Raw genomic sequence first — 27,195 nt, forward strand, 5'->3', positions numbered from 1 at the left:
CCTTTAAGCAACACGCTGGTGGCACTGTGGTGTAAACCACTGAGCTTTGGACTTGCCGATCAGAAGGTCGGCAGTTCGAAACCCCACGGCAGGGTGAGCTCCCGTTGTTCGGTCCCAGCTCCTTCCTGCCCACCTAGCAGTTTGAAAGCACATCAAAGTGCAAGTAGATAAATAGCTACCGCTCCAGTGGGAAGGTAAACGGCGTTTCCGTGCGCTGCTCTGGTTTCGCCAGAAGTGGCTTAGTCATGCTGGCCACATGACCCGGAAGCTGTACGCCGATTCCCTCGGCCAGTAAAGCGAGATGAGTGCCGCAACCCCAGAGTCGTTCATGACTGGACTTAACTGTCAGGGGTCCCTTTACCTTTACTCTTTGCAACTGCCCCCCCCATTGCAAATCAAGAATCAAAATGAACCCCTGTGTTGCAACTCAACCGAGAGCCAACAAACAAGGCAACATGAGACGAGCAGAATAGCAAAGTTTGAAAAAGTCTCTGTAGCAGTGTTTACATATACATATGAGCACTGTTCCTCAAAATATCTTCCACCATATGAGAAGGGTCTAAAATTTCAGTTACCTATGATTTTGCTGAAGAAGTAACATCGAAACAGTGCACCTTATCCAGAATCACTGTCCAGTCTCCGTCTGCTTCAGCCTCATTGGAACATTACAGTGCTAAATTACTGGTCCCCTTTCCTACTCACAGGGTGAACATGCGGGCCTAGAAGTTACAGTTCGGGATTATATGGCCTGTGCCTTCCTTCAAGGAATGGCAATTTACAAACATTGCACACCACACCAATTGGTCTTTTAGAAAATTGTCAGTCAGGGAATTGTCCATCTTTCATGAAAAGCAAAAAAAAGAAGAAGATCCGAGCCTGTCCAATCAAGATGGTGTTTGTCTTGACTTCACTTAATGGCTCCTTCTTTTTCTCAAAACATTGTCTGGGTTCTCTGGTTGCCTCGGGGAAATGATGATAACTTCCTGGATCAAATTCCTAGAAGACGAAATATTGAGACACACATGGCAATGGTTCCCCATTCACTTCTCAGTCAATCCAAGGTGCTCCCATTCACTTTGCTTTGCATTTCTTTGAGGAAGGGCAATTTACAAATGTTGCACACTCTCACGCACACACGAAATAAAGAGCTGCATTCTCAAGAGAAGAGGAGTCAAAAGCAAGTTTGCTGGCCGTATGAATCATATCAGGATGTGGCTATTCGTGTGTGGGCAATTCATTGTAACTGCTTGTTATATTAATTGCTGGTGGTGTGGATATCAACAACAATGCTAATTGGTCTTTTAGAAATTGTCAGGAGGGAATACCTCCATGTTTCCTGAAAAGCAAAAAAGAAAGAAAGGAGTGTTGTGATCAAGGCATGGGGAAACCCAGCCAGAAGGGCGGGGTATAAGTAATAAATTATTATTATTATTATTATTATTATTATTACTACTACTACTACTACTACTACTACTACAGTGGAACCTCTATTTGCGACCATAATCCATTCTGGAGGTCCGTCGGAGGTCAAAACGGGTGTTGGGAGAGGTACTGTTGCGCGCAGGCGTGGGCGGCGATTGCCCGCTTCTGCGCATGTGCGAATGGCGATCGCTGCTCCTGCGCACGCACAAACGGCAGCAAACCCGCTGGTTACTTCCGGGTTTGCAGCAGTCGCGACTTGGAATGACCGTAAGAAGAGGCGGTGGTAAGTAGAGGTCCGACTGTATTATTATTATATTTTCAGATGTTGCTAGACTCCAACACTCATCATTCCTGACCATTCGCCATGTTGGGTTCAGCTGATGTGAGATGGAATCCCACAATTCCCCTTCCCTGCCTCAGCAGCTATTTCATTGTGGCATGAGCTTCTGTGGGCAAAAGTCAGTGTTTTCACAGATATGTGACAGAAGAAGACAGCAGATAAAAGTCCAATAGAGGCTGTTATGTACTGAGTTGAATAGGAATCAGACCAAGTTAATGAAATAAGAAATGAATCTTTGCACTGGGGTGCCAACTTGAATAAAATATTGAGAAGGCCCAAGTAAGCCCTGCCCTACATAACTGATCACTCAAATATTTTATGGGAAGGCCAAGACCCCTCAACCCCTAGGAGTTGGCTCCTATGTTCTACACTCATGGGAAGCACTGGCTAGGAGTTTTTTAGGCTATAGGTTCCTGCACCTAGTGCAACCATTATCCTGGATAGTTGACATCAGTATTGAACCTGGGACTTTTCCAATGAGATGGGCCAATGGATGCGTAACAGTTAGTCCATAGTTGTTAACCATACCTTATTCAGTGGAAGCTTCTAATGTACTTCCATAAAATGCAATTCACTTTTCTTAAAAAGTGTTGTGAGAGAGATAAAGCTCTGCTGGATCAAGTCAAAGGTGCATTTGGCCAGCATCTTGTTCTCACAGTAGCCAACCAGATGCCTGTGGGAATCCCATAAGCAGGACTAGGGCCATCTTTACCCAGGGGTGCAAGGGATGCTGGGCACCCGGGCGCCGAATTCTGGGGGGGTGCCGGGCACCCGCCGCTGAAGCCGCCTAAGCTCTTCACTATCTACCTGTTATGAAAGAATAAATAATTTGATCAAGCTAGAAAAACAAAATACATACATACCTAGGTATTACCAAAATTTATACCTACTGTTTCACTAAACGACTTTTGACTTTGTGTGCTCATTTACAAAGATGCGCCGCGCCAGCAGCAGCACTTGTCATTCACAACAGTGCTGTGCATGCGAAAGTAACTCTTACGTCAAAATATTATGTTACGTATTGTATTGAGAGCCAGTGTGGTGTGGTGGTTAAGAGCAGTAGACTCGCAATCTGGTGAACCGGGTTCACGTCTCCGCTCCTCCACATGCAGCTGCTGGGTGACCTTGGGCTAGTCACACTTCTTTGAAGTCTCTCAGCCCCACTCACCTCAAAGAGTGTTTGTGGTGGGGGAGGAAGGGAAAGGAGAATGTTAGCCGCTTTGAGACTCCTTCGGGTAGTGATTAAAGCGGGATATCAAATCCAAACTCTACTTCTCTTCTTCTTCTTCCCAGGCTCCACATCCTCTTTTCCCAAGCTACGCTTCTAACCTCCTTGCTCACATTCTCCTTGAGTGTTTTTGCCTTGCTGCAAGGGATCCTTGAACTCTTGCAGGCCTGCGTGGAGGATAAAGAAGGGTGTCTGAGAGGACGTAGAAGTTAGCCAACAGTACACAGGTATGGTTTGCATTTGATTCCCCCCGCCCACACACACACCTTTGCCTCTGGCCCTGCCCACCACTGGCATGTGGCCCTCAAATGGTTGCCTGGGAGGGAATGTGGCCCTTAGGCTGAAAAAGCTTCCCCGCTGTTGGTTTTAAATTTCCCACAATGCAATGCCTGGAACTTGCCTGGGTGCATTGGTGCCAGGGCCTGACAGAGGGCATTTGGTGCCAATTCCGGGACCCCAGAAGGGCATTCCGTCCACCCACATCATCCTCGTAGCACAAAGGCCGCAGTAAATGGTGTGGGGGGGTTTTGGGGGGTGGGGGGAATACAGCTCCTTTTCAAGGGCACGAAGGACCCTAAGTGTGTCTCTGCATTTCAGAAACATGTTTAGAGAGCAAAACAAGACAAAGAACGAACCAAACAACACACTTTTTTAAAAAGCAACTAAAAAGATAAGAAGAAAAGGGCAGAGGGGAAGAAAACTGTGGATGTGTGGAAGGAAATATTGCAACTTAGCCTGTGACTGCCGGGTGGACTCTCTCAAGGCAAAAAAAAAAAATGTATTAGGTTGGCAAATGTTAATTTCCCAGGTTACCAGGGAAGAAGGCAGGGTCTGAAACCTCCTCAGGTGGAACAGGCATGGAAAAGCATTAAGTTTCCAAACTCCACCTCCACTTAGAGATCTCTTGCTGTTCTGCAGGCAGATATATATATGCACACACATAGACCTGCAGACTGTACCTCCTCATCCACCCAGAATACACAGCACACACCACTAAGCCAGAGAGTTGAAGCTACTGGTCTCAGCCTCTTCTGCCTTCGGCTCATCCATGATGTGGGAACTCCGCTCCGTGGCCTTCACTCGAGCTGTCCTTGCTGAATTTCTAGCTACGCTGCTCTTCATCTTCTTTGGGCTGGGGGCGGCACTCAACTGGCCTGTGTCCCCACCCAATGTTCTCCAGATCTCGCTGGCTTTTGGCTTGGCTATAGCGACCTTGGTCCAGGCTGTGGGTCATGTCAGCGGGGCCCATATTAACCCTGCTGTGACTGTCGCATGCCTAGTAGGCTCCCAGGTCTCCTTCCTGAGGGCCATCTTTTACGTGGCAGCACAGGTCCTGGGAGCTGTGACAGGGGCAGCCCTCCTGCATCAAATCACACCGCCTCACATCCGAGGAAGCTTGTCCATCAACAGGGTAAGGATTCCAGTACCTGCAAAAGTGGGAGGGATGGAGGATTACAGCAAGGTGTGTCCATACTAGGATGTTCAAGGAACCTAGATTAATCTCTTGCATTGCTCTTTTGCTAAAAAGAAATCACGGACCCCCAGTTTCGCTCTATTCTCTATTCCTGCCTTTCCTCCAAGGAGCTACCTAGATCAAGCATAGGCAAACTCAGCCCTCCAGATGTTTTGGGGCTACAACTCCCGTCATCCCTGACCACCGGTCTTGTCAGCTAGGGATGATGGGAGTTGTAGTCCCAAAACATCTGGAGGGCCGAGTTTGCCTATGCCTGACCTAGATGGTTCTCCCTCTTTCCATGTTAGCTTCACAACATCCTTGTGAAGTAACTTAGTCTGAGAGATGGTGACTGGCCTAAGGTCATCCAGTGTGCTTCACAGCTGGGTGGGGATTTGAGCCCAAGTCTTGTGTGTCCTAGACCTGTCCAACACTCTACGGTACCAAACTGGCCCACTACTGACATCCTTCAGTACAATCCAGGTATGTGGAAGATACATTACATGAGACTCCTGTTCTGATCTATAGCAGTGACAGCCAGGACTTGGTTGTAGGCTGTTATAAGAAAACTTTTTTTGCATGGGAGGGGGCTCCCAATTTAGTTTGATTATACACCTGGATAGGTTAGGCCAGTGCTTCCCAAACTTGGGTCTCCAGCTGTTTCTTGACTACAATTCCCATCATCCTTGACCACTGGCCTTACTAGCTAGGGATGATGGGAGTTGTAGTCCAAAAACCTCTGGAGACCATAGCTGTCAACCTTTCCCTTTTTTGCGGGAAATTCCCTTATTATAGCATTGGGAAACAGCAAGGAGGGTTGACAGCTATGCTGGAGACCCAAGTTTGGGAAACACTGAGTAAGGCTATTGTTCTGGGTTTTAAAAGACTCAGATGGAACTATCAATTGTCAGTGCAAATTAAAAGAAGCTAGATTATCACAAACCACTTAAAACTAAAAAAAAAAAATCCTTCCAGTAGCACCTTAGAGACCAACTAAGTTTGTTCTTGGTATGAGCTTAAAACTACAGGGTAACAGGCACTTTTACCTGTTGTGTGTTGTTGCCAGAAAAAAAATGAAGAAAAAAAACCTAGCTTTTTCAGTAGCCTTACTAACAGAGAAAGGGAGAAGAGCAACAGCAAACTGAACAGGTGAGGAAGCACAAAGGAAGGAGTTTGGAAGCTGAAAGGTGGTGGACTATTGAGGCATGGGATGAGGTTGGAGACTCACAGGTTGAGGAAAGGAATCGACCTTGTTGCATCCTTGACTCGGAAAATGATGGGTTTGAATCAGTTTGTTTTGGCTCAGATAAAGGGCTTCTCCAGGCTAGTGTTGATTTTGGGTGTGTTCTGCAACATGTTCTTGACACAATAATAGTGTGTGGATTTATTCTGCTTTGTTAGTTCATCTGCGATGCTTCCCAACGCAACCGCATTATTGCTGCCCAGAGGATTGATAGCACAGTAACAGTGTGGGAGGGTGGGGGAACCAGAGTGTTTGTGTTATGAAAATACAGGGGATTTCAATGTGAAGTTACAGGATATGCACTGATTAGAATGAAGCAGTGTGAGAACCCCAAAACTTTTGCAGGCACAAACAATATTGAAAGGGTGGCTGTGTATGACAGCTCCAGTAGCATCATGAGCACAAATAATGATGTATGCGCAATAAAAAGGTTGTCTAGAGGGGCCCTGAATTGGGTGTTCCCCAGCTTTGGAGAAAATTTCTATTCAGTCTGAACTAATTTGATTTAACCATGTTGTTGTTCAGTCATTCAGTCGTGTCCGACTCTTCGTGACCCCATGGACCAGAGCACGCCAGGCATGCCTATCCTTCACTGCCTCCCACAGTTTGGCCAAACTCATGTTAGTAGCTTCGAGAACACTGTCCAACCATCTCATCCTCTGTCGTCCCCTTCTCCTTGTGCCCTCCATCTTTCCCAACATCAGGGTCTTTTCTAGGGAGTCTTCTCTTCTCATGAGGTGGCCAAAGTACTGGAGTCTCAACTTCAGGATCTGTCCTTCTAGTGAGCACTCAGGGCCGATTTCCTTGAGAATAGATAGGTTTGATCTTCTTGCAGTCCATGGGACTCTCAAGAGTCTCCTCCAGCACCATAATTCAAGAGCAGCAATTCTTCGGCGATCAGCCTTCTTGATGGTCCATATGCATTCAAATGTTTTTGAAAAGTTTAACAATCCAATTATCCACTCATCCTTGTTATATTTTGCAGAGGGGCCATCTCAGTGTTGCATGTCATGTGCCAATTGCTCACGGTGTGAAATCTTCTTCTTTTGAAAAAATGTCCAAAACTTTAGAGTTGCCTGACACAAACCCCCTCCCGGCATATCCTTGTCTGAAAATTGCAGGTTCCATCCATTCTGCCAGCAAATTCCATGCTACTCCCAAAAATGATTTTATGATGCATTTGTTGACTTCCACATTGTCAACAAAGACCACTCTGAGGCCAAGCATGATGTTTATTTGTGCCTGTAAGCAGACCTTTTGAGCTAAATGTTGTTTTCTGTTCACAGCCCTAATAATTATTAACATACTGGTTTTACTCAACCCTGTCATAAAATAGAATCAGGACACTTACATGATTATAATTATATTCAGTTAGGTTCTAAAGCTGCTAAATGCACATCCATCCAGATGTCATAATGAGCGTTCTTCGAGAATGATTATGACTCTCAATGTTATAGGGTTTTGTTTTTTTTTTTGCATTAGTCAGGAGATAGCTCATGATACTACTGTGGGAGATGGCATATTAAAGTTTACTTATTTGTTCTGCTAGAACAAATAGCATGCTTTTGTTGACAGTTCCCTTTTGGTCAAACTGCACTTTGTAGAGCTTTAGCACAAAGGTAGAAGATATATGGAAATGACGCAGGAAGAGCCAATGTGGTACTCTCCAAACCAGTGCTGTCAAGTATCCCGTTTTCCCCGGGATTCTCCCTTATTTCAAGCAGTTTCCCGCTGCTCTCCCTTATTTTTTATTTCCCTTAAATTTCCCGTTTTTAATGGAAGCAGCTCCTCCCCTGCTGGCGAGGGACTGGGTGGGAAGACCTCGCCTACTTGGAGAGAAAAGCCTCAGCCCTCAAAGCAAGTGGGAGCCGTTTCCCGTGCTTACAGGGGGGTGTATTCCTCCCCCTGCATCAGCCCCTATCCGTTGCCACCGAGCCCCTCAGCCGGCCAATAGGGTTAGCTGGTGGGCAGAGCCTGGCTGCCTTTGAGCAGCTGCTGCTTCCTGTCCTGTTTTGATGGGATCAGACAAGAAAACGATGGGGCTCCATCGCACGGAGCACAGGCTGCCCTCCTCTTTGCTCCGCTCCGAGCCCGAGCCCGCTTGGAGTTTACATTGCTGCTCCGCCCACTTTTGCTTCTGGCTCCGCCCGCCACTGATATGTGACTGTCCCTGGGATAGGTGAGACTGCTGATCCCTTATTTTCAAATCCGAAACTTGACAGCTATGCTCCAAACGTTTGGGATTACAACTCCCATCAACCCTAGCCAGCACAGTCAATGATCGGGGATGATGGGAGTTGTAGTCCACCAATATCTGGAGGGTTCCATGTTGGCTACTCCAGAGGGGGGGGGGGCAGAGGAAACATGAATTCTCCAGGAAACAAATTAGGGGAGGGGAAAGCTGAGGTAGTGTGAATAAGGATAGCTGCTCCAGACAAAATAGTATTAGGTATAATAAATCTAGTACCCACCATTATCTTCTGAACTCAATGTTCTCATTGGGAACCATATTAATTAAATAGCTAGGTTTGAAAGGCATGAAACTTTGGAAATTCTTCCAGAAGTTGACAAGCTGCCATCAAGCCATATGTGCTGGAACATTCACAAGATTACCACAACAGAATGCTCTTAGAATCATAGAATCATAGAGTTGGAAGAGACCACAAGGGCCATCCAGTCCAACCCCCTGCCAGGCAGGAAACACCATCAAAGCATTCCTGACAGATGGCTGTCAAGCCTCTGCTTAAAGACCTCCAAAGAAGGAGACTCCACCACACTCCTTGGTAGCAAATTCCACTCTTGGATGATGCAATGCTCTGGGATCCCTTCCCTTCTCTCCATGGACTCAGTTCTGATTCTTATCACTCAGTTTACTCCCCTAATGAGCTACTGACTGAGTCACATCAGGCATCACCGCTGGACAAGGAGGAAAACAATTTCTTTGACAGCATGAATTGCCATACGTCTTCTGTTGGGCTGTTGCGTGTTTTCCATGATTCCCAGAGTGTGCTACAGAAATGCAAATGTTGTTATTGGAGCAACAGATTCTGCACTTTGACCTTAACGTACAATGTTTAATTGATTCTATGTAAAGCAAGACTCTATGCTTCAAAGAGAAGCTTGGGCAGTGATTGAGGGGGATCTCATATGTTTGGGATAGGGAGCTCTTTCTCACCCCCATCCCACTTCCTTTCCAGCAGAATAATAAATTACAGTCACACCTTGGGTTGCGCTCACTGCGGGATACGAACACGCTGAACCAGGAAATACCAGAATGGCTTACTTCTGGGTTTCGGTGCTCGTGCATGCGCAGAAACACTAAATCACGCTTTGCGCATGCGCAGAAGTACCAAATCGCAATCCGCGCGTGCACAGATGCGGCGCTGCGGGTTATGGGCGCCGCGGGTTGCGAACAGGCCTCCCGCACGGATTGCGTTCACAACCCAAGCATCCACCGTACACAAATGGTGTAGTTTTAGGGTGACCTCAGTGTGGAATGCTAGCTTGCAGGATTGCTCCTGTGAGCCACACCCAGAACAATCATGTGGAAAGAACTTGAACCACCCCAGACACAGTTTGTGATCTACCAAGATGAATGCAGTCATGTATGGCGTATTGTGGTGCACCAGAGGCTCAATAAATATCCTGTTTTTGCTCCTTGGTTTGGACTGCCCAAGAACAGAGAGGTTCTCTACTACTGGTCAAGCCACAGCATCTCTTCAGTACAATACAGTTAGGCAGGTCTGAGCTTTAGCTGTGCCTGCTTTGCAAGCTGCTAGGAATAAGCATATCAGGAACCTGTGCAGTCATGTATTCAAAATTTCAATAGTGGAGCATGTTTATATTTATTGTGTCCAGCAGGGCAAGTGCGTCACAGATGAAAATCTTTGCTGTTGCCAGAATGCCAGCGGCATTGCAAATCATTCTCTCCCCCACCTGCCCACAACTTACATAAGATTAAGGCAAATCAAAATGCCATTGTGGTTGCAAAAGAGGCAAATAATAGAGATGTTATCTTTGTGTTCATTCAAGGTTGTCAACAGACAACTATTGCAGAGACCTTGTGCCAAAGTGGAAACAAAGGTTCACCCAAGTACGTGTGTGTGTGTGTGTGTGTGTGTGTGTACGCGCGCACACACACACACACACATATTTATCACTATTTGCTAAAAATATATATCACATAATCAGTGGCATTGCTCTCACTCATAACTGCCCTTAACTGTCACATAGCCAAATCCTAGTAGTTATGCCATCTTCTCCTTCAGTGTGTGATACAATGGCAAGAATCTTCAAGGAAGTGCTTAATTTTCTTCTATTTTTTCCAGGTACACAATAATACAACCTCAGGTCAAGCGGTCACCATGGAACTGTTCCTCACCTTCCAGTTGGTCCTGTGCATTTTTGCCTCAACCGATGACCGCAGGACCGATAACCAGGGATCCCCAGCCTTGTCCATTGGTTTCTCTGTTGTCCTGGGTCACCTGCTTGGGGTGTGTATCTCAAGAGCATTTGTTGACAATTGTTGAGTATGCATGGATGAAAATACTGACAGCAGGGCATGTGTTCCCTGTGTTTAAGAGGACGCAATACACCCATCTTAGCTTCCCAGGGCTGGGAGATCAGGAGGAAAGGTTGGTGTTGGGACTGCACCAAATATGCATCAGTTTCAATTTTTCATTCTAATCAAACTGCTTTGGTTGGGTGGGAATTTCACCTGACACCCACTTCAAACGTTCAAATATACATCTCTTTAAAAATAAATCCTCTTCAACACTGCTGTTTCCTCTGGGCTGCTGAAACTTCAGTGCCATTCCCCACCCCCACCCCTTTGCTGCTTCCAACCCCTTGGATTAATCGCAATGCACATCCCAACCAATCAGAGATCACATCTTGAACAAGATGACATCATCTTTATATGTGTATATATAATTTTTTATTAAATTTTCCAATTTACATTTTGAAATAGTCATTTAAAACGTAAAGGGACCCCTGACCATTAGGTTCAGTCGTGTCCGACTCTGGGGTTGCGGCGCTCATCTCGCTATTCTGCTCGTCTCATGTTGCCTTGTTTGTTGGCTCTCGGTTGAGTTGCAACACGGGTTCATTTTGATTCTTGATTTGCAATGGGGGCCAGTTGCAAAGAGTAAAGGTAAAGGGACCCCTGACAGTTAAGTCCAATCATGAACGACTCTGGGGTTGCGGCACTCATCTCGCTTTACTGGCCGAGGGAGCCAGTGTACAGCTTCCGGGTCATGTGGCCAGCATGACTAAGCCACTTCTGGCGAAACCAGAGCAGCGCACGGAAATGCTGTTTACCTTCCCACCGGAGCGGTACCTATTTATCTACTTGCACTTTGATGTGCTTTCGAACTGCTAGGTGGGCAGGAGCTGGGACCGAGCAACGGGAGCTCACCCTGTCGTGGGTATTCGAACCGCCGACCTTCTGATCAGCAAGCCCTAGGCTCTGTGGTTTAACTCACCGAGCCACCCATGTCATTTAAACAACCTTAAATCAATGACTTCCCTTCTTCTCTATCCATGGTTCATTTTGCATACCACACATCCCTGCATATTTTACATGAACTAAACCATTCAGTAATCCATTGTTACATCCATCAAAACTTATTTACACTGTTGAATTTATCTGAATGCTGCCAGCGTTTTTAATTAAACACAATTTTCACCCATATATTCAGTAAACATCATCAACTGGTACCTAGTCAGACTTGGCTAGAAGATGTGGGGGCGAGTTAAATGAATGTGTGAACATTTTCACAAGGACACACAAACACATTTCCCTAAAAGGTAGGATGCAGGCCATTATTATATTTATTTTTAGTAGAGCCCAAAATATGTTCATATGAAATGGTGTTGACTCAGCCCTAGTTTAACAGGTAATCATTTTCATTTTCATCAGTTTCTTCAGAAATAAATCACTGGGGTGAGTTTCAGGTAATGAGTACCATTAGCTGAAGCACTGCTCAAGGACTTCTGCTTGCTCAATGGGGCTTTCCCCCACTCTCCTCTCCCTACATCCCCCAAACTGACAAGGGGTCAGGAGAACCTCCAGAATGGGGGAGGTGAGAGGGGGGGATTGCCCCAATGGCAAACCCAAAAGCTTGCCCCTGGTTGCATTATTGCTTTAGTGCAAGGTTGGATTTCCTCCCAAAATTATTATTGTTTTACAGATAGGAAAATGAGCCACAGAGAAATGAAAAGGCTAGTGGATCAAAGTTTCCTAAACAAAATGTCATAATAGCATAGTTGTCCATCATAATTCCTGGCCTAATGTTAGCATTAAGATAGAAAAGGAGTAAGTTAAGCATTTCTTAGTGAAACAACTTTCCAGTGAAAAATATGGTAATAATAATAGCAGGCAGCTTCTACTCAAAAGACTGGATTTTGAAGTCCTCAAAGACACAGACTTTCACCACAGGGCCAACTAGCGTACAGTGTCTGGGGAAGCAATAAAATATTCCCTGCTTCTTTGAGTATATCTTAATCTATGAATGGCTCCCAGCTCTCTGTTTTGATAGGCTAGACCTGGGAAGCAGGGGTGGCGAGATCCTAGAAATTCTACAAGCAAGGACTCTCTTGCCCTCTGAAATAGTCTCCACCCCCCTCAGTCTTTGCCCCTCTGCCTTTGGGCTGCTTTCTCAGATATTTGCTTGACTGTGATAAGGGTTTGTCCATGTGATGTGCGACTCTCATGTGAGCTAGTGGCTATTAACTGGCCTGCAGTCACTCATTCACGGTGAGATTGTGTACATGTTTGCTCAGAAGTAAATCCCATTGTGTTTAATGGGGCTTAAAGGTAAAGGTAAAGGGACCCCTGACAATTAAGTCCAGTCGTGAACGACTCTGGGCTTGCGGCGCTCATCTCGCTTTACTGGCCGAGGGAGCTGGCATTTGTCCGCAGACAATTCGAACCGCCAACCTTTTGATCAGCAAGCCCAAGTGGTACAGCACCACCCGCGTCCCTTTAATGGGGCTTAATCCCAGGTAAATGTGCACAAAAACTAAGAATGCTCTAAACAAAATAAAATAAAAAATTCCTTCCAGTAGCACCTTAGAGACCAACTAAGTTTGTTCTTGGTATGAGCTTTTGTGTGCATGCACACTTCTTCAGATACACTGAAATGGATGTCACCAGAGTGGGGAGGGGTATTACTCAGAAGGATGGTAGGAATGGGTGATCAGCTGATAGGTGTGGAAAACGTGTAGACGACTGTTAACTGACTGCAATTTGGTCTTACAGGGAAAGGCAAGGGGTGAGATGGCTAAAGATAGCTTTGTCATGTATAATGAGATAAGAATCCAATGTCTTTGTTCAGACCGGGTTTCTCCATGGTTTTAAGTTTGGTGATTAGTTGCAATTCAGCCACTTCTCTTTCCAGTCTATTTCTGAAATTTCTTTGTATTAAGGCAGCTACTTTGAGATCTGAGAATCTCTTTGAGAATGCTCTATCCAACTCCTAAGCCTTGGGGCAAATCAAATACAACCCATAGCCCATATCTTAGCCACTCCTTAGACATCAGGGGTATTGGAGCACTGCACTACATAAGGCATCAAATGTTGTTCTCGCTGAAGAGCTAGAGATAGTTCAATAATTCTTCTGACCAAGCTCCTTAATCCACAGGAGTACATCCTCTGCCATTAGCAACAATATTTTATGACAGCAACAGCCACGCTTGACTCCACTTGCATTCTTTTAAGCCACGAGGCCAAACTTCACATGTAATGAAGATCTATTAGTGGATTTATCAACTTTTAAAAAAATGAATCAATCTTGGTCTAAGGCTGCATCCCTAGTTACCTGGGGGTACACCCTACAGAATTCAACAGGACTTACTTCTGAGTATATAGGTGGTTATGATTGCACTGTAAATCTCCCCTACCCTACTGGCTGTTTTCTCTTTGGGGAGAAAAACAAGGCCTGAAGATTGGCCTTGGATCTGTGTGCTTATTATTAGTAGTACTAGTAGTATTTGTATTCTGTTTCTAAGTCACTTTGTTTTCTCTCTGCTTCAGCCCGGGTTTCAGATTCCAAACCACTCTGTATAAGGTGAAGCTCTTTATTCCCCATTCATTGGGATGGAGAATATTAAAATGGATATAACTTTTCCACCTTTTGGCCAAAGTGGATGAAATTTGCAGGCATGGGAGCTCCTCCAAAGTGTATTAAGACTGACAAATTGAAGACAACTAAATCCAGAGGGTTTTATGGGGGAAGTAGAAGATTTTTACTTTCCTCTATAACTCACATTAGTTTCATATTTTGCTCAGAGTGTGGGGGAGCAGGGCTTTGTCTCTTGCTCTTTCTTACCTCAAAACAGGCATTGGGAAACTCCGGCCCTCCAGATGTTTGGGACTGCAATTCCCATCATCCCTGACCTCTGGTCCTGTTAACTAGGGATGATGGGAATTGTAGTCCCAAACATTCTTTTATGCCTGCCCTAAAAGAATTAAGAGGCAAAGTGGTGTGCATTCTTGCCTATATATTTCTAAAAACTTCACAGCTTTACAGCTTCACACCTTACTTTCCACTATCAGTTAGATCTCCCAACATGAGGCTGTCTAGAACCAGTGGAGGTTGGTCAGTTAGGCCAAATGGGGTGTTGCCCACCACCCTCTGCCTGCCTTCTAACTTCTATTCAGTACAGGGGGTGGTGCCTGCTGTGAGCTTCCTCTTCCTAAGCCTCAGGGTTGCCATGATGGAACTCAGAAATGAGGAGGATGGGGGCAAAGTTAAATTTAATTGGTTCTGCCTGTCATGGTCTTTTTGTCTCCTACCCTACCAGTCCCAATGATCACTAGTCACCATGGTCTAGGATATAGACTGTGGGGCTCTGAAAACTTCCGGCTTGTTGTTCCTTAATGAAGAGCAACATAGAAAGTTAAAAAAAAAGTAACAAACTTTTAGTTTTTTAAAAAATTATCTGCTGCTGTGCATTAACAAAATAATTATTAACAACAACAACAACACAGCAGCACCTTAGAGACCAACTAAATTTGTTCTTGATATGAGCTTTCCTGTGCATGCACTCGAAAGCTCATACCAAGAACAAACTTAGTTGGTCTCTAAGGTGCTACTGGAAGGAATTTTTATATTTTATATTTTGTTTTAACAACAACACAGACATCTTCAGAAACTCCACTGGGAATATTCTGGGCAGCCTTACTTCTTGCAGAGCCCATAGACCTAGAGGAAATAAGAAAGGGCGAAAGACCTCCTCAGATCACTCCGATTTCCTTCTTTATTGGGACTCCACATAGAACTGATGCACACCCTTTAAAAAAAAGGGGGCTAAAGCTGATGATAGATTCCCTTCATGCATTAAAAGAAAATGTCAGAAGAGCTAACCACAGATATTTATAATATTCATATCCTGCCCTTCCTCCAGCATGCACAGTTCTTTCTGTCTCAGCCACTTTCATCCTCACATTGATCCAGTGAAGTGCATTAGGCTGGGGGACAGTCACTGACCCAAGGTCACCCAGTGGACTTCGTGTGTGAGTGTGGATTTGAACCTACATCTGCCCACTCTATAATAATAATGTAATAATTTATTATTTATACCCCGCCCATTTGGCTGGGTTTCCCCAGCCACTCTGGGCGGCTTCCAACAAAATATTAAAATACAATAGTCTATCAAACATTAAAAGCTTCCCTAAACAGGGCTGACTTCAGATGTCTTCTAAAAGTCTGGTAGTTGTTTTTCTCTTTGACATCTGGTGGGAGGGCATTCCACAGGGCGGGTGCCACTACCAAGAAGGCCCTCTGCCTGGTTCCCTGTAACTTGGCTTCTCGCAGCGAGGGAACCGCCAGAAGGCCCTCAGCACTGGACCTCAGAGTCCCGGGAAGAATGATGGGGGTGGAGACGCTCCTTCAGGTATACTGGACCAAGGCTGTTTAGGGATTTAAAGGTCAGCGCCAACACTTTGAATTGTGCTCGGAAACGTACTGGGAGCCAATGCAGGTCTTTCAAGACCGGTGTTATGTGGTCTCAGTGGCCGCTCCCAGTCACCAGTCTAGCTACCGCATTCTGAATTAGTTGCAGTTTCCGGGTCACCTTCAAAGGTAGCCCCACATAGAGCGCATTGCAGTAGTCCAAGCAAGAGATAACTAGAGCATGTACCACTCTGACAAGACACTCTAACCACTACACCACCACCCCTTTCACCATGTGTTGTTTGACCTTCCAAAGAGTGATTGGGAAAGTATCCTTGAACAATTAATAATAGAAAATCCAAGCTTTCATCCAAGTGTCATGTTTATTTATTTATTTCATAAAATTTATACACCACTTGATTGTTAAAAAAAAAAAAGACCTCAAAGTGGTTTACCAAAAGATAAAACAATAAAATCAAGTGGGGGGAGGAACACGACACAATAATACTTTATTTGGTGAAGCTCTTTCAGAAAACGTTTCCCTTATCAGGTGACCTTTAAAAGTCACACACTAAAGAGTTGCACTGATTCTCTGGGAAAGACCCATAGAAACAGTCCCGTATACTCACAACAGCGTTGAGGAAGCACTGTGAGATGAATAAGCATTTTCCGCAGTCCTTCTGTACCATTTACAACCCACATGGCTCTGTAGTAAGAAGCATTTGGTGAGACAGAAATGGTGTACTTATCTGAGGCCCTCAGGCATGCCCTAGACCCTGTTCTCCTGCCTGACGGCTGCTGCCATCAGATGCCCAAGAACTATGGGAAAGGGCTGGTGACCAGATGATACTTGGGGGTCTTGGGAAACTGATAAAATATAATGACCCTTGATGCTTCCACAAGAACAATCTCAATATTTTTAGCATCATTTGTTTCCCCCTCTTTAACTCAGCAAGTCACTACCCACATAAAGGTCATGTTTTGACTCCAACACTAATATCCATAGCAATAAACGCTTTTTCTTTTTTTCCCCTAGATCTACTACACTGGCTGCTCCATGAACCCTGCTAGATCTTTTGGCCCTGCTGTGATTGTGGGTGAATTTGACAACCACTGGGTAAGACTCCTAATGGATTGTGCCCAGTAGTGGTGGTGGAGCAAAACTTGAGAGCTATCCTCCTGATACCAGCATCATTTACCTGGATGGGGCTGAGCTGGGGCGGCAACCAGCAAGGTCAGGGACACATGAGTGCGCCGGTGAGAGGGCCAGGTGGGTGGAGGGGGTCCTGCCACTGTACCCACATGGCCCCAACCTGCCCATCCCCACTGAGATAAGTATAATGCTGGTGTTAGGGCGGCAATTCTATTGCTCCGCCCCAGCACACATGTCACTCCTGCCTATAGCATACCTATGAGTGTGAGGAGTGTGAGGAGAAGGTGGAGGGAATGATGAAGGTTCTCATACCTGGAGCCAGCCTTGCATTCATGTATGTTCACAGCAGACAAGATGCATCCCCTCCTGTTCTGAGAGATACAGCTTTTGGGAGACATAGAGGAACAGGCTGTACGAGAGCTGGAAAACAGCAAGCCCAGCAACTCAAAATAACACTTTTAAACAAAGGAATGCCCAAAATGCAAAACGGCAACAAAATAGTGTTTTCACAGGGACATGTACCAGTGACTGGAACCATCCCAGGTAAAATATGGACCATTGACGCATATGCAAGACCAACCCAAGGCTTGGGCCAGATGAGAAGAGAAGAAGAAGAAGAGTTTGGATTTGATATCCCACTTTATCACTACCCGAAGGAGTCTCAAAGCGGCTAACATTCTCCTTTCCCTTCCTCCCCCACAACAAACACTCTGTGAGGTGAGTGGGGCTGAAAGACTTCAAAGAAGTGTGACTAGCCCAAGGTCACCCAGCAGCTGCGTGCAGAGGAGTGGAGACACGAACCCGGTTCACCAGCTTAGGAGTCTACTGCTTTTAACCACTACACCACACTGGCTCCAGATGAGAAGCTTACGGCCATGTGGATTTCCCTACTTTTCAGGGATCAGAAAGCCTGTTGGCAAAGGAAGACTATTATGTGGATACAAGAGCTACCAATTGAAAGAAAGATGTAGTGATTGGCAACAAGAACTATAGGCAAGTTTTTCTTTGGTGATCACTTGTAGCCAAGTAAGATTGTCTTCCATTGGTTGAGCTGGTTTGAAGCCAGAAAAGGCTTAAGTGGCTTCTTCTTTGTGTCTCGGCAGTAGACTAAAAACCCCATTCTGGTTCTAGTTAACACCTGAATGAGTTCTTCAGATTCTGGTTTTAGCCAGCTTTAGGGTAGTTTTTCATTGGATCTCTCTTTCGTCTATTTTTTTTAAATATGGAGACAACTTAACATTTGTGTTCAATGAGGTGGAAGAATGAAGGAAGTAAAAGCTATTAGCAAGTTTGGCAGATATCCATTGATTCTTTAACTTCCCACATATTGGGCCAAACCAAAAACACATGTGATAAGGCATTGTTGTTGTTATTGTTGTTGTTGTTGTTGTTATGAAGCGTCCCTGAGCTGCCCTGTTGTAACAAAGAGGGCTGCCATTCACCGAACTGCTTGGATTCTTGGGAGCAGGGCAGGGAGGAGGGCCCAGAGATAAAATGAGGCAGTAATTATAGCTCAGTAACAACAGCTATAACTGCTTAGCATCAACTGCTAAGCAGGTTCAACAGTGGCAGATAGTTGGATATGGAACAATAGAAGGTCATTGCTTTTGATCTGTTATAGACAACACTTTCTTGAATTCTTAGGGGAAGAACTGTAACTCGGAGACAGAGCACAACTTTTGCATGCAGAAAGTACCAGGTTCAATTACGGAGCAAAAGAGAGGACATGAGCTCAGCAGAAGTTGGGGGTGGAAAGAGCTGGTAAATGCAGGTGGGGTTTGGAAGAGGAAGTGGTCCAGAACAGCAGGGAGAAAGCCAGAGGGAGGAACCTGAAAGGAGCAGGACAACTGGGAGAGTAAAGAAGTGGAGGGGGAAGCTGCATGTGACCAGGAGCTTCAGACGTCAGGAACTGCACATGAAACCGGAATGGCCAACTAAATATTTGGCCAAAAGCTATTTGGTAATCTTGAGTTTTCCGACTGCACCAACACACCCATACCTCTTTCCCCCTAATTACATTAATTACAATATATTGGGGGGGGGATCTCTAGTGTCCTATTGTGGGAAACTTTGAACTAGAATTGTGAGGTCCTATGGGGGCCACCTCATGAGAAGAGAAGACTCCCTAGAAAAGACCCTGATGTTGGGAAAGATGGAGGGCACAAGGAGAAGGGGACGACAGAGGATGAGATGGTTGGACAGTGTTCTCGAAGCGACTGGTATGAGTTTGGCCAAACTGTGGGAGGCAGTGGAGGATAGGTGTGCCTGGCGTGCTCTGGTCCATGGGGTCACGAAGAGTCGGACATGACTGAACGACTGAACAACAACAACAAATGGGGGAGGAGCTATCTTCTATACTATACTTAATCTCAGCCAAAAGGCTGAGAAGCAATGCTACCTCAATTTTTGACAGAATTACAAGCCTGGTAGATGAAGGGAACGCTGTGGATGTAGCCTATCTTGATTTCAGCAAGGCCTTTGACAAGGTGCCCCATGATATTCTTGTAAAGAAGCTGGTAAAATGTGGGCTAGACAATGCTACCATTCAGTGGATTTGTAACTTGCTGACTGACCAAACCCAAAGGGTGCTCATCAATGGCTCCTCTTCATCCTGGAGAGAAGTCACTAGTGGGGTGCCACAGGGTTCTGTCTTGGGCCCAGTCTTATTCAACATCTTTATCAATGACTTGGATGACGGGCTTGAGGGCATCCTGATCAAGTTTGCAGATGACACCAAATTGGGAGGGGTGGCTAATACCCCAGAGGACAGAATCACACTTCAAAATGACCTTAACAGATTAGAGAACTGGGCCAAGGCAAACAAGATGAATTTTAACAGGGAGAAATGTAAAGTACTACACTTGGGCAAAAAAAATAAAAATGAAAGGTGAAATACAGGATGGGTGACACCTGGCTTGAGAGCAGTACATGTGAAAAGGATCTAGGAGTCTTGGTAGACCATGAACTTGACATGAGTCAACAGTGTGATGCAGCAGCTAAAAAAGCCAATGCAATAGGAGTATAGCATCTAGATCAAGGGAAGTAATAGTACCATTGTATTCCGCTCTGGTCAGACCTCACCTGGAATACTGTGTCCAGTTCTGGGCACCACAGTTCAAGACGGATACTGACAAGCTGGAACGTGTCCAGAGGAGGGCAACCAAAATGGTCAAAGGCCTGGAAACAATGCCTTATGAGGAACGGCTTAGGGAGCTGAGTATGTTTAGCCTGGAGAAGAGAAGGTTAAGGGGTGATATGATAGCCATGTTCAAATATATAAAAGGATGTCATATAGAGGAGGGAGAAAGGTTGTTTTCTGCTGCTCCAGAGAAGCGGACACCGAGCAATAGATTCAAACTACAAGAAAGAAGAGTCCACCTAAACATTAGGAAGAACTTCTTGACAGTAAGAGTTGTTTGACAGTGGAATTTGCTGCCAAGGAGTGTGGTGGAGTCTCCTTCTTTGGAGGTCTTTAAGCAGAGGTTTGACAGCCATCTGTCAGGAATGCTTTGATGGTGTTTCCTGCTTGGCCCTTGTGGTCTGGATGGCCCTTGTGGTCTCTTCCAACTCTATGATTCTATGATTCTACCTTCTATAAATGGTTTGGTACCAGAATTTATCCAAGAATGTCCATTCTGGTCAACCATCAACCTTGTATCTCTCTCATTCTCCGCTTTCCTCCCTCAGGTCTTCTGGCTGGGTCCAATGGCTGGAGCGGTCGTGGCATCCTTGCTCTACCACTATGCTCTCTTCCCCCATGCAAAGACCCTCTCAGAGCGGCTAGCAATCTTCAAAGGCTACGAGCCGGAAGAAGACTGGGAGGAGCGTGATGTTCGCAGGAGGCAATCAATGGAGCTCCACTCCCCACAGACCCTGCCTCGAAGTGTGATGGAGAAAGTCTAGGCCAACCCCGACGAACAGTGAAAGGAGCAGGCTATAGCTAGCTACATCCACTGGTGTTTTCTTCTGGCTCAAATGTGCATTCATCTTCATGTTGTCAATGCACAACGAATATCTCCCCTGGGAGCTGTATGGTCATCTGTGATGGGCCACCCGTGGAGCTTAAATCTTTGGCTCAGGCTGTAAGAGAAGTGCCCATTGCTCTGAAAGATTCTCCCAAGGAGATTTAAGATCCACCTATTGATCAGATCAGTGGAAACCATCACATGCCACCATCAGGGCCGGTGCTAGGGTTTTTTGCGCCCTAGGCAAGACCACCTTCTGGCGCCCCCCGTCCCGCCGCCCGCCAAAGCCTGCTTTAGCGGGAGGTGGGGTGGTGGTGCAGAGGCAAGCAGCAGTTTCTCTGCTGTAGTGGAGAAGCTGCTGCTCGCCCATCCTGCCGCCCGCCCCCCGCCAAAACCTGCTTTAGCGGGAGGTGGGAGGTGGTGTAGGGGCAAGCAGCACCTTCTCTGCTACAGCGGAGAATTTGCTGCTAGCCCCCCCCCCAAGCCTGGCCAGCGCCCCCTCCATTTTGGCGCCCTAGGCAACGGCCTAGTTCACCTTAATGGACGCGCCAGCCCTGGCCACCATCTTGTGCATCCTGACAAATTAATGAAAGAACATTGTTTTTTCTTCTCCCTTGAGTTTAGTTATCTAAACTTCATGTGGATCTCTAGAATTTGGGTCAAAGAGTCAATGACCATGACGGTCCAGCTATATAAAATGGTCTCTGGGCATTTCCCTTGAAGAAATAACAGCCACAACTTTTAGAGTTCTTACGCTGGCATCCAGAGTGATGAACTACAGTAAAAAGCAAGGGCAAAATTTGCATTATTGATCCTAAGCATGATTACCCAAGTGGAAGTCATGATCTATTCAATGGGACTTACTTCCAAGTGATCATGATTACAATAAGCCCTGTTAGACAAATTGGGACTTCCTTCTGAAGAAGCGGGCTTAGAATTGCAACGCTAATCTCGCAGGCGTCAGCCAAACCCTTTAGCTTCCCTGCAAAGTTCTTACTCTGCACAAAGCAAGTCATTCTTTTGTGAGGGTTTGACCACTTATTAAAATGCATGTGAGTGTTTAAAACTAAAGCAGAATGACTGTCCAAAAAATAATTAGGATAAACCCATGCCTATTGATCAAAGCCACACACAGTGTTCTCAATATGTATTTGCAGCCAACCCTGATTTTACCCTTCTTGTATCAGAGAGCTAACTTTTCCCACTTTGCTTTCTTAACCCTCTTACCTCCACTTCCACTGGTGCACTCAAATTGTGGGGTGGCACATTTGGCAAAGACCAAAGAGAAGGACCGGCCCCAACTAGATTTCACATCATCCTCTCCCACCTCCATTTTTCTTTTCAGAAGAGAGCTGTGCATGCATCTTAGCCGTTGAGAAAGTTTTATAGTCTTAAACATGTCTTTTATCATCACTAATGACTGTGGTTTTTGCATAGCCAAACAGATCAACTTATTGCTTTCAGCATTTTTTCTTAATGTTGGGGAGGTGTGCGTGTTTAGACTGCATGGTGTGTATGTTGCCTTTAAAATGCAATGATGAATGTTACTTACTTGCGCTGTTAAGCAAATGTGATCCTCTTCCTCACAGTTTTGGGGTACCTTTTCATACCATGATCTGGTTTTTGTACTTTAACTGCATCTTCTTGTGTTTGGCACAGCACACCCTAGATTCTGCTGGGTCATACACTTGTGCACAACCTTACCTGGCAACCTAATGTAAACTTTGCCTTAACGGGGTAAAGATGTTGGATGGATCAGTACCTGTCAAATAAAACAGAAGCTAAAAAGCACAGACCTGAAAATATTTACTTCTTGTATTGCCACAGTAGCCCTACTCTTGTACCTTTCGCTTAATAATAATAATAATAATTTATTATTTGTACCCTGCCCATCTGGCTGGGTCCCCCCCCCCCCGCCCACCTGGCTTGTTCACTTATTTTCCCCAACCTCCGATACTGCTTTTCATTTAAAAAAAATTACATTTTGTAGAAAGCAGCAGTGTCATGATATGAGAAAATGCAAGAGTACAGCCTGATCGATCAAGAGATTGTGCTGCAATCAGTGCAGGGGCATAGCAAGGGGGCGGTTCACCCTGGTTGCCTATCCTGAGCCATCAGGGTAAGGGGGGAGCTGCGCCACTTTGCTGGTGGCATTCCCCCCATCCCACTTCGTTTTGACAGCTTGGGGGAGGCTTGGGAGTCGTGGGTGGGCCGCGCACTGAATGTCCGTCATGGGCAGCTCGTTCCACCCCCGTGAGTGGCTCGCTCCACCACTATGGGCGGCTCTCTCCGCCCCCGGCTACAGGCTGTGCGTCACTCCAGGCACCCAAGCAGCTATCCCGTGCCTGGGAGGGCACCGTCCGCGCCATGCCCCCCTCAGGAGCACACCACGCCCCCTCGGGAGCACGCACGCCCTGGGCAGTGCAGGCATATGCTGCGCCGCTGAATCAGTGTGCTCTGTGACAATTCCCAAAGACAGCTGAACGGTGCAAAGATGTCATTCTGCTTTTGTATTCCAGGAATTATTCCTATTACTTTTATTACAAGCCAAGTAGAATATACACAACCTCCCAGTGCAATGAGTCACTAAACAAAGCAGTGTGGAAGAAAAACTTCTCCAGCTCCTACAAGCAGAAAAGGCATCACATGGAAAATCCAAGTTGGATTTAAGAACACAATGCAGTGATTTCCCTTAGTGGACCAATGCACCCTGAGCAACCGCTTCTTCACTAAAGTGCAAACGGTCACACAGGTATAAATGAAACCGTAGCTCCAGCACAAACAGAAGCTCTTTGTGACCTTGGCACAGCGATAACATACCTCTGTTCCCTGTTTTGTTCTGTGACCTTGGATAAACCACTGGCGGCCAGGTGCTTATGAGCCATTGTACCCACACAGTCGAGGGTTAGGGTGTGGAAGCCGTGATAGTGTGGCATTGTAACGGCACTGCAAGCCGAGCCAGTCCTTATTTATGATGCGATCGCGTTGGTAGTAATGGCTGCTACTGACAGGTATCGTGTAATGGCATGAAGCCAAGGATCGTGCAGCCCAGGATTGTAAAGATAAGGAAGCAGTGTGACAAGGAAGGAAGCAGAAGACAAGGTGGTGCATCTACAGCTGTGATCACACTGACACAATTTTCAGTAGAAATGGCCAAACTGGATGAGGCATTGTCATTTTTAAATTATCTATATTATTAAAAAAATTCCTATAGTACTCTTTCATCCGAGGATCACAGGGCGGTTTACAATATAAAAACACAAAAATATATAACATAGTTGATATTGCAGGGGGCTAGCCCAGATGACCCTTGGGGTCCCTTTGTTGTTGTTTAGTCATTTAGTCGTGTCCAACTCTTCGTGACCCCATGGACCAGAGCACGCCAGGCACTCCTGTCTTCCACTGCCTCCCGCAGTTTGGTCAAATTCATGTTGGTAGCTTCGAGAACACTGTCCAACCATCTCATCCTCTGTCGTCCCCTTCTCTTTGTGCCCTCCATCTTTCCCAACATCAGGGTCTTTTCCAGGGAGTCTTCTCTTCTCATGAGGTGGCCAAAGTATTGGAGCCTCAGCTTCAGGATCTGTCCTTCCAGTGAGCACTCAGGGCTGATTTCCTTCAGAATGGATAGGTTTGATCTTCTTGCAGTCCATGGGACTTTCAAGAACCTCTTCCAGCACCATAATTGAAAAGCATGAATTCTTTGGCAATCAGCCTTCTTTATTGTCCAGCTCTCACTTTCATACATCACTACTGGGAAAACCATAGCTTTAACTATATGGACCTTTGTCGGCAAGGTGATGTCTCTGCTTTTTAAGATGCTGTCTAGGTTTGAGTCCCTTACAACTCTACAACTCTATGATTTTTATTAGGTTTTCCAATTACAACTCTATGATTCTATGAGTAACAAATGAAACAATAACACACACTCTCTCTCTCTTTCACACACACACACACACACACACACACACACACACACAGTTTTAAAGGCTATAGATAGTTTAATTAGTCATGAACTCTGCCAGTGCATACCTGATTTTTTGTGAAACAAATAGCTGAGTGGGGTCCACAGGAGCTGGACCATGTCATGAGAGAAGGGTTCTTAATCCTTTGCCCGCCATGCTAGTCCCAATGGCAGTCCCACCTCTACATGGTTTCTATTTTCATTCTCTTTTGTGTTATAGTAGTACACTATTTTTCCCCTCTTTAATGCTATGGGGCATATTCAATTTGACACAGTACAGGCCTATGTTTTTTGAATACCAGTCACTGGGGAGGAACAACAGGAGAGGGCTATTGTGCTCATACTCTAATTGTGGGCTTTCCATGGGCGTCTGGTTGGCCACCAGACAAGACAAAACTTGGTCTGATCCAGCAGAGCTCTACTCTTGTTATGTATGTAGATCACAGTGTATATTCTGGTCATTGGCCAAGGGGCTGGACTTTTTTCCTACAGCACATGGCAAGTAGCAAGTTGTCTTGTGGGTACCCAGGTCAACTGAGCTATGAGTAGCAGCTGCCAACTTTTTACAGTCCTGGAAAAGACGAGCCAGATTATCATCTATTTGTGAAGCATTTTACCATGCACACATTTGCATCCCTAGATTAGGCATCTGTCAGTAACTCTAAGTGGGAATTACATTTACACTCTTTAAGATCCACTGGTGCGTGACTATTCTTCAATGACTACTGGTGTTGGAATTAATGAGTTGTTTGCTGGATGAGTCAAAATATTTTTTTTCTCATGTTCATATCTGAGCCAGGAGGGAGAGAGAGGGGAAGGGAGTGTCACACTCCCCGTTGGCCATTGCAAACCAAAGAGACCTGAGCATCAGGAAGGGGCTACAATAGGACCAGAAAGACGATGGCAGATAGAGTTGTTACTGCATTCTACCTAGGGCAGGGGTAGCCAGTGTGGTGACCTACAGATGTTTTGTCCCGTCAGCCCCAGCCAGCCGGGCCTGTAAGTCAAGGATGGTGGGAGTGGTGGCCCCAAAATCCAAAGGTCACCATGTTGGCTATCCCTAACCTACGGTGGACACTCTTACTTGGACATTCTTACTTGGTAATTTGGACATTCTTACTTGGTAATTTGGACATTCTTACTTGGTAGACAGGACACGGGTGGCACTGTGGGTTAAACCACAGAGCCTAGGGCTTGCTGATCAGAAGGTCGGCGGTTCAAATCCCCGCAACGGGGTGAGCTCCCGTTGCTCGGTCCCAGCTCCTGCCCACCTAGCAGTTCGAAAGCACGGCAAAAGTGCAAGTAGATAAATAGGTACTGCTCCAGCGGGAACGTAAACAGCGTTTCCATGCACTGCTGGGGTTCACCAGAAGCGGCTTTGTCATGCTGGCCACATGACCCGGAAGCTGTATGCCGGCTTCCTCGGCCAGTAACACGAGATGAGTGCCACAACCCCAGAGTCAGACACGATTGGACCTAATGGTCAGGGGTCCTTTTACCTTTACCATTTACTTGGTAGACAGATCTGAAGAAAGTCAAGAGAAGCACAAAAAAGGAGTTTTTAGAAGACTAGCAATATGTCTCAAGGGTTTCCTGTGTTCCACAGGAAACATTTAATGTAGATCAGCAATCAAGCTGTGCTATAGGGATGACTCAATCTGTCAATTTCAGTTTCTCCAAGTTTTCCAATCTTAAGTTCCCCTCATTTCTGCATCCATCTGTTTTTATTTATTTTTAAAGGCCAGATGCAATCGCATACATACTCATCACATTTATCCTGATACATATTTTGCATGCAATTTTCCCTAATGTACACACTGAGCAACAGGAGCTCATCCCATCGTAGGGATTCGAACCACTGACCTTCTGATCGGCAAGCCCAAGAGGCTGAGTGGTTTAGACCACAGTGCCACCCGTGTCCCATTTTGATATTAGAAGAGAGAGAGAGATGGGTTTCTTATGACCAAAAATATAAAAGAAAGCAAATAAACCTTGATGACCATCTGCCATGGATGCTTCAGCTGATATTCTTGCATCGCAGGGGGTTGGACTAGATGACCCTTGGGTCCCTTCCAGCTCCAAGATTCTATGGTTCTATGACCTATTGTGGATGTATGAGATGTATAGTATATAATTGCACAGATCACCAACAATGACAAATATTAATAGTACACATAGATCGTGTGCTGGTGCAAACTGATGTAAAATACACAAATACATAAATAAAACAAGTAGTGAATATATATGAAATAATTGTGAATCCATGCCTAAATATAGCTATTTTTACAGAATAATTATAAATTCACATGATGTTTTTTTACTGTTTGATGAATGGCCAGCCCAAAAAAAAAAACATTAATTCTCCATCATGTAATTTGTATTATGAACTATGTCACTTGAAAACCATATTGTCTGTGAGTCCTGCAAGACCCTCTCACTGCCTTGCTGGCCTTTCTTCACCTGGCCTCAGAAAGTGGGGCCCTGACTGACTCCAGCTACAAAAGACTCGTGAGTTGGATAATTGTTTAGGGGTC

The 27,195-nt window shown here is 45.5% G+C and overlaps 1 protein-coding gene across 1 annotated transcript; it reads left to right on the forward strand.

Annotated features, from left to right (window-relative positions):
• The first annotated feature begins 3,901 nt into the window (after positions 1–3,901).
• Positions 3,902–20,906, forward strand: LOC117040593 (aquaporin-2-like). Its single transcript, XM_033138440.1, has 4 exons — positions 3,902–4,401; positions 10,015–10,179; positions 16,619–16,699; positions 20,423–20,906. Exons 1-4 carry the CDS (start codon positions 4,039–4,041, stop codon positions 20,636–20,638), a joined length of 825 nt encoding a protein of 274 aa, XP_032994331.1. The 5' UTR covers positions 3,902–4,038; the 3' UTR covers positions 20,639–20,906.
• Positions 20,907–27,195: the final 6,289 nt, after the last annotated feature.

Source organism: Lacerta agilis, chromosome 2 (assembly GCF_009819535.1).
Source record: "Lacerta agilis isolate rLacAgi1 chromosome 2, rLacAgi1.pri, whole genome shotgun sequence".
NCBI lineage: Eukaryota > Metazoa > Chordata > Lepidosauria > Squamata > Lacertidae > Lacerta > Lacerta agilis.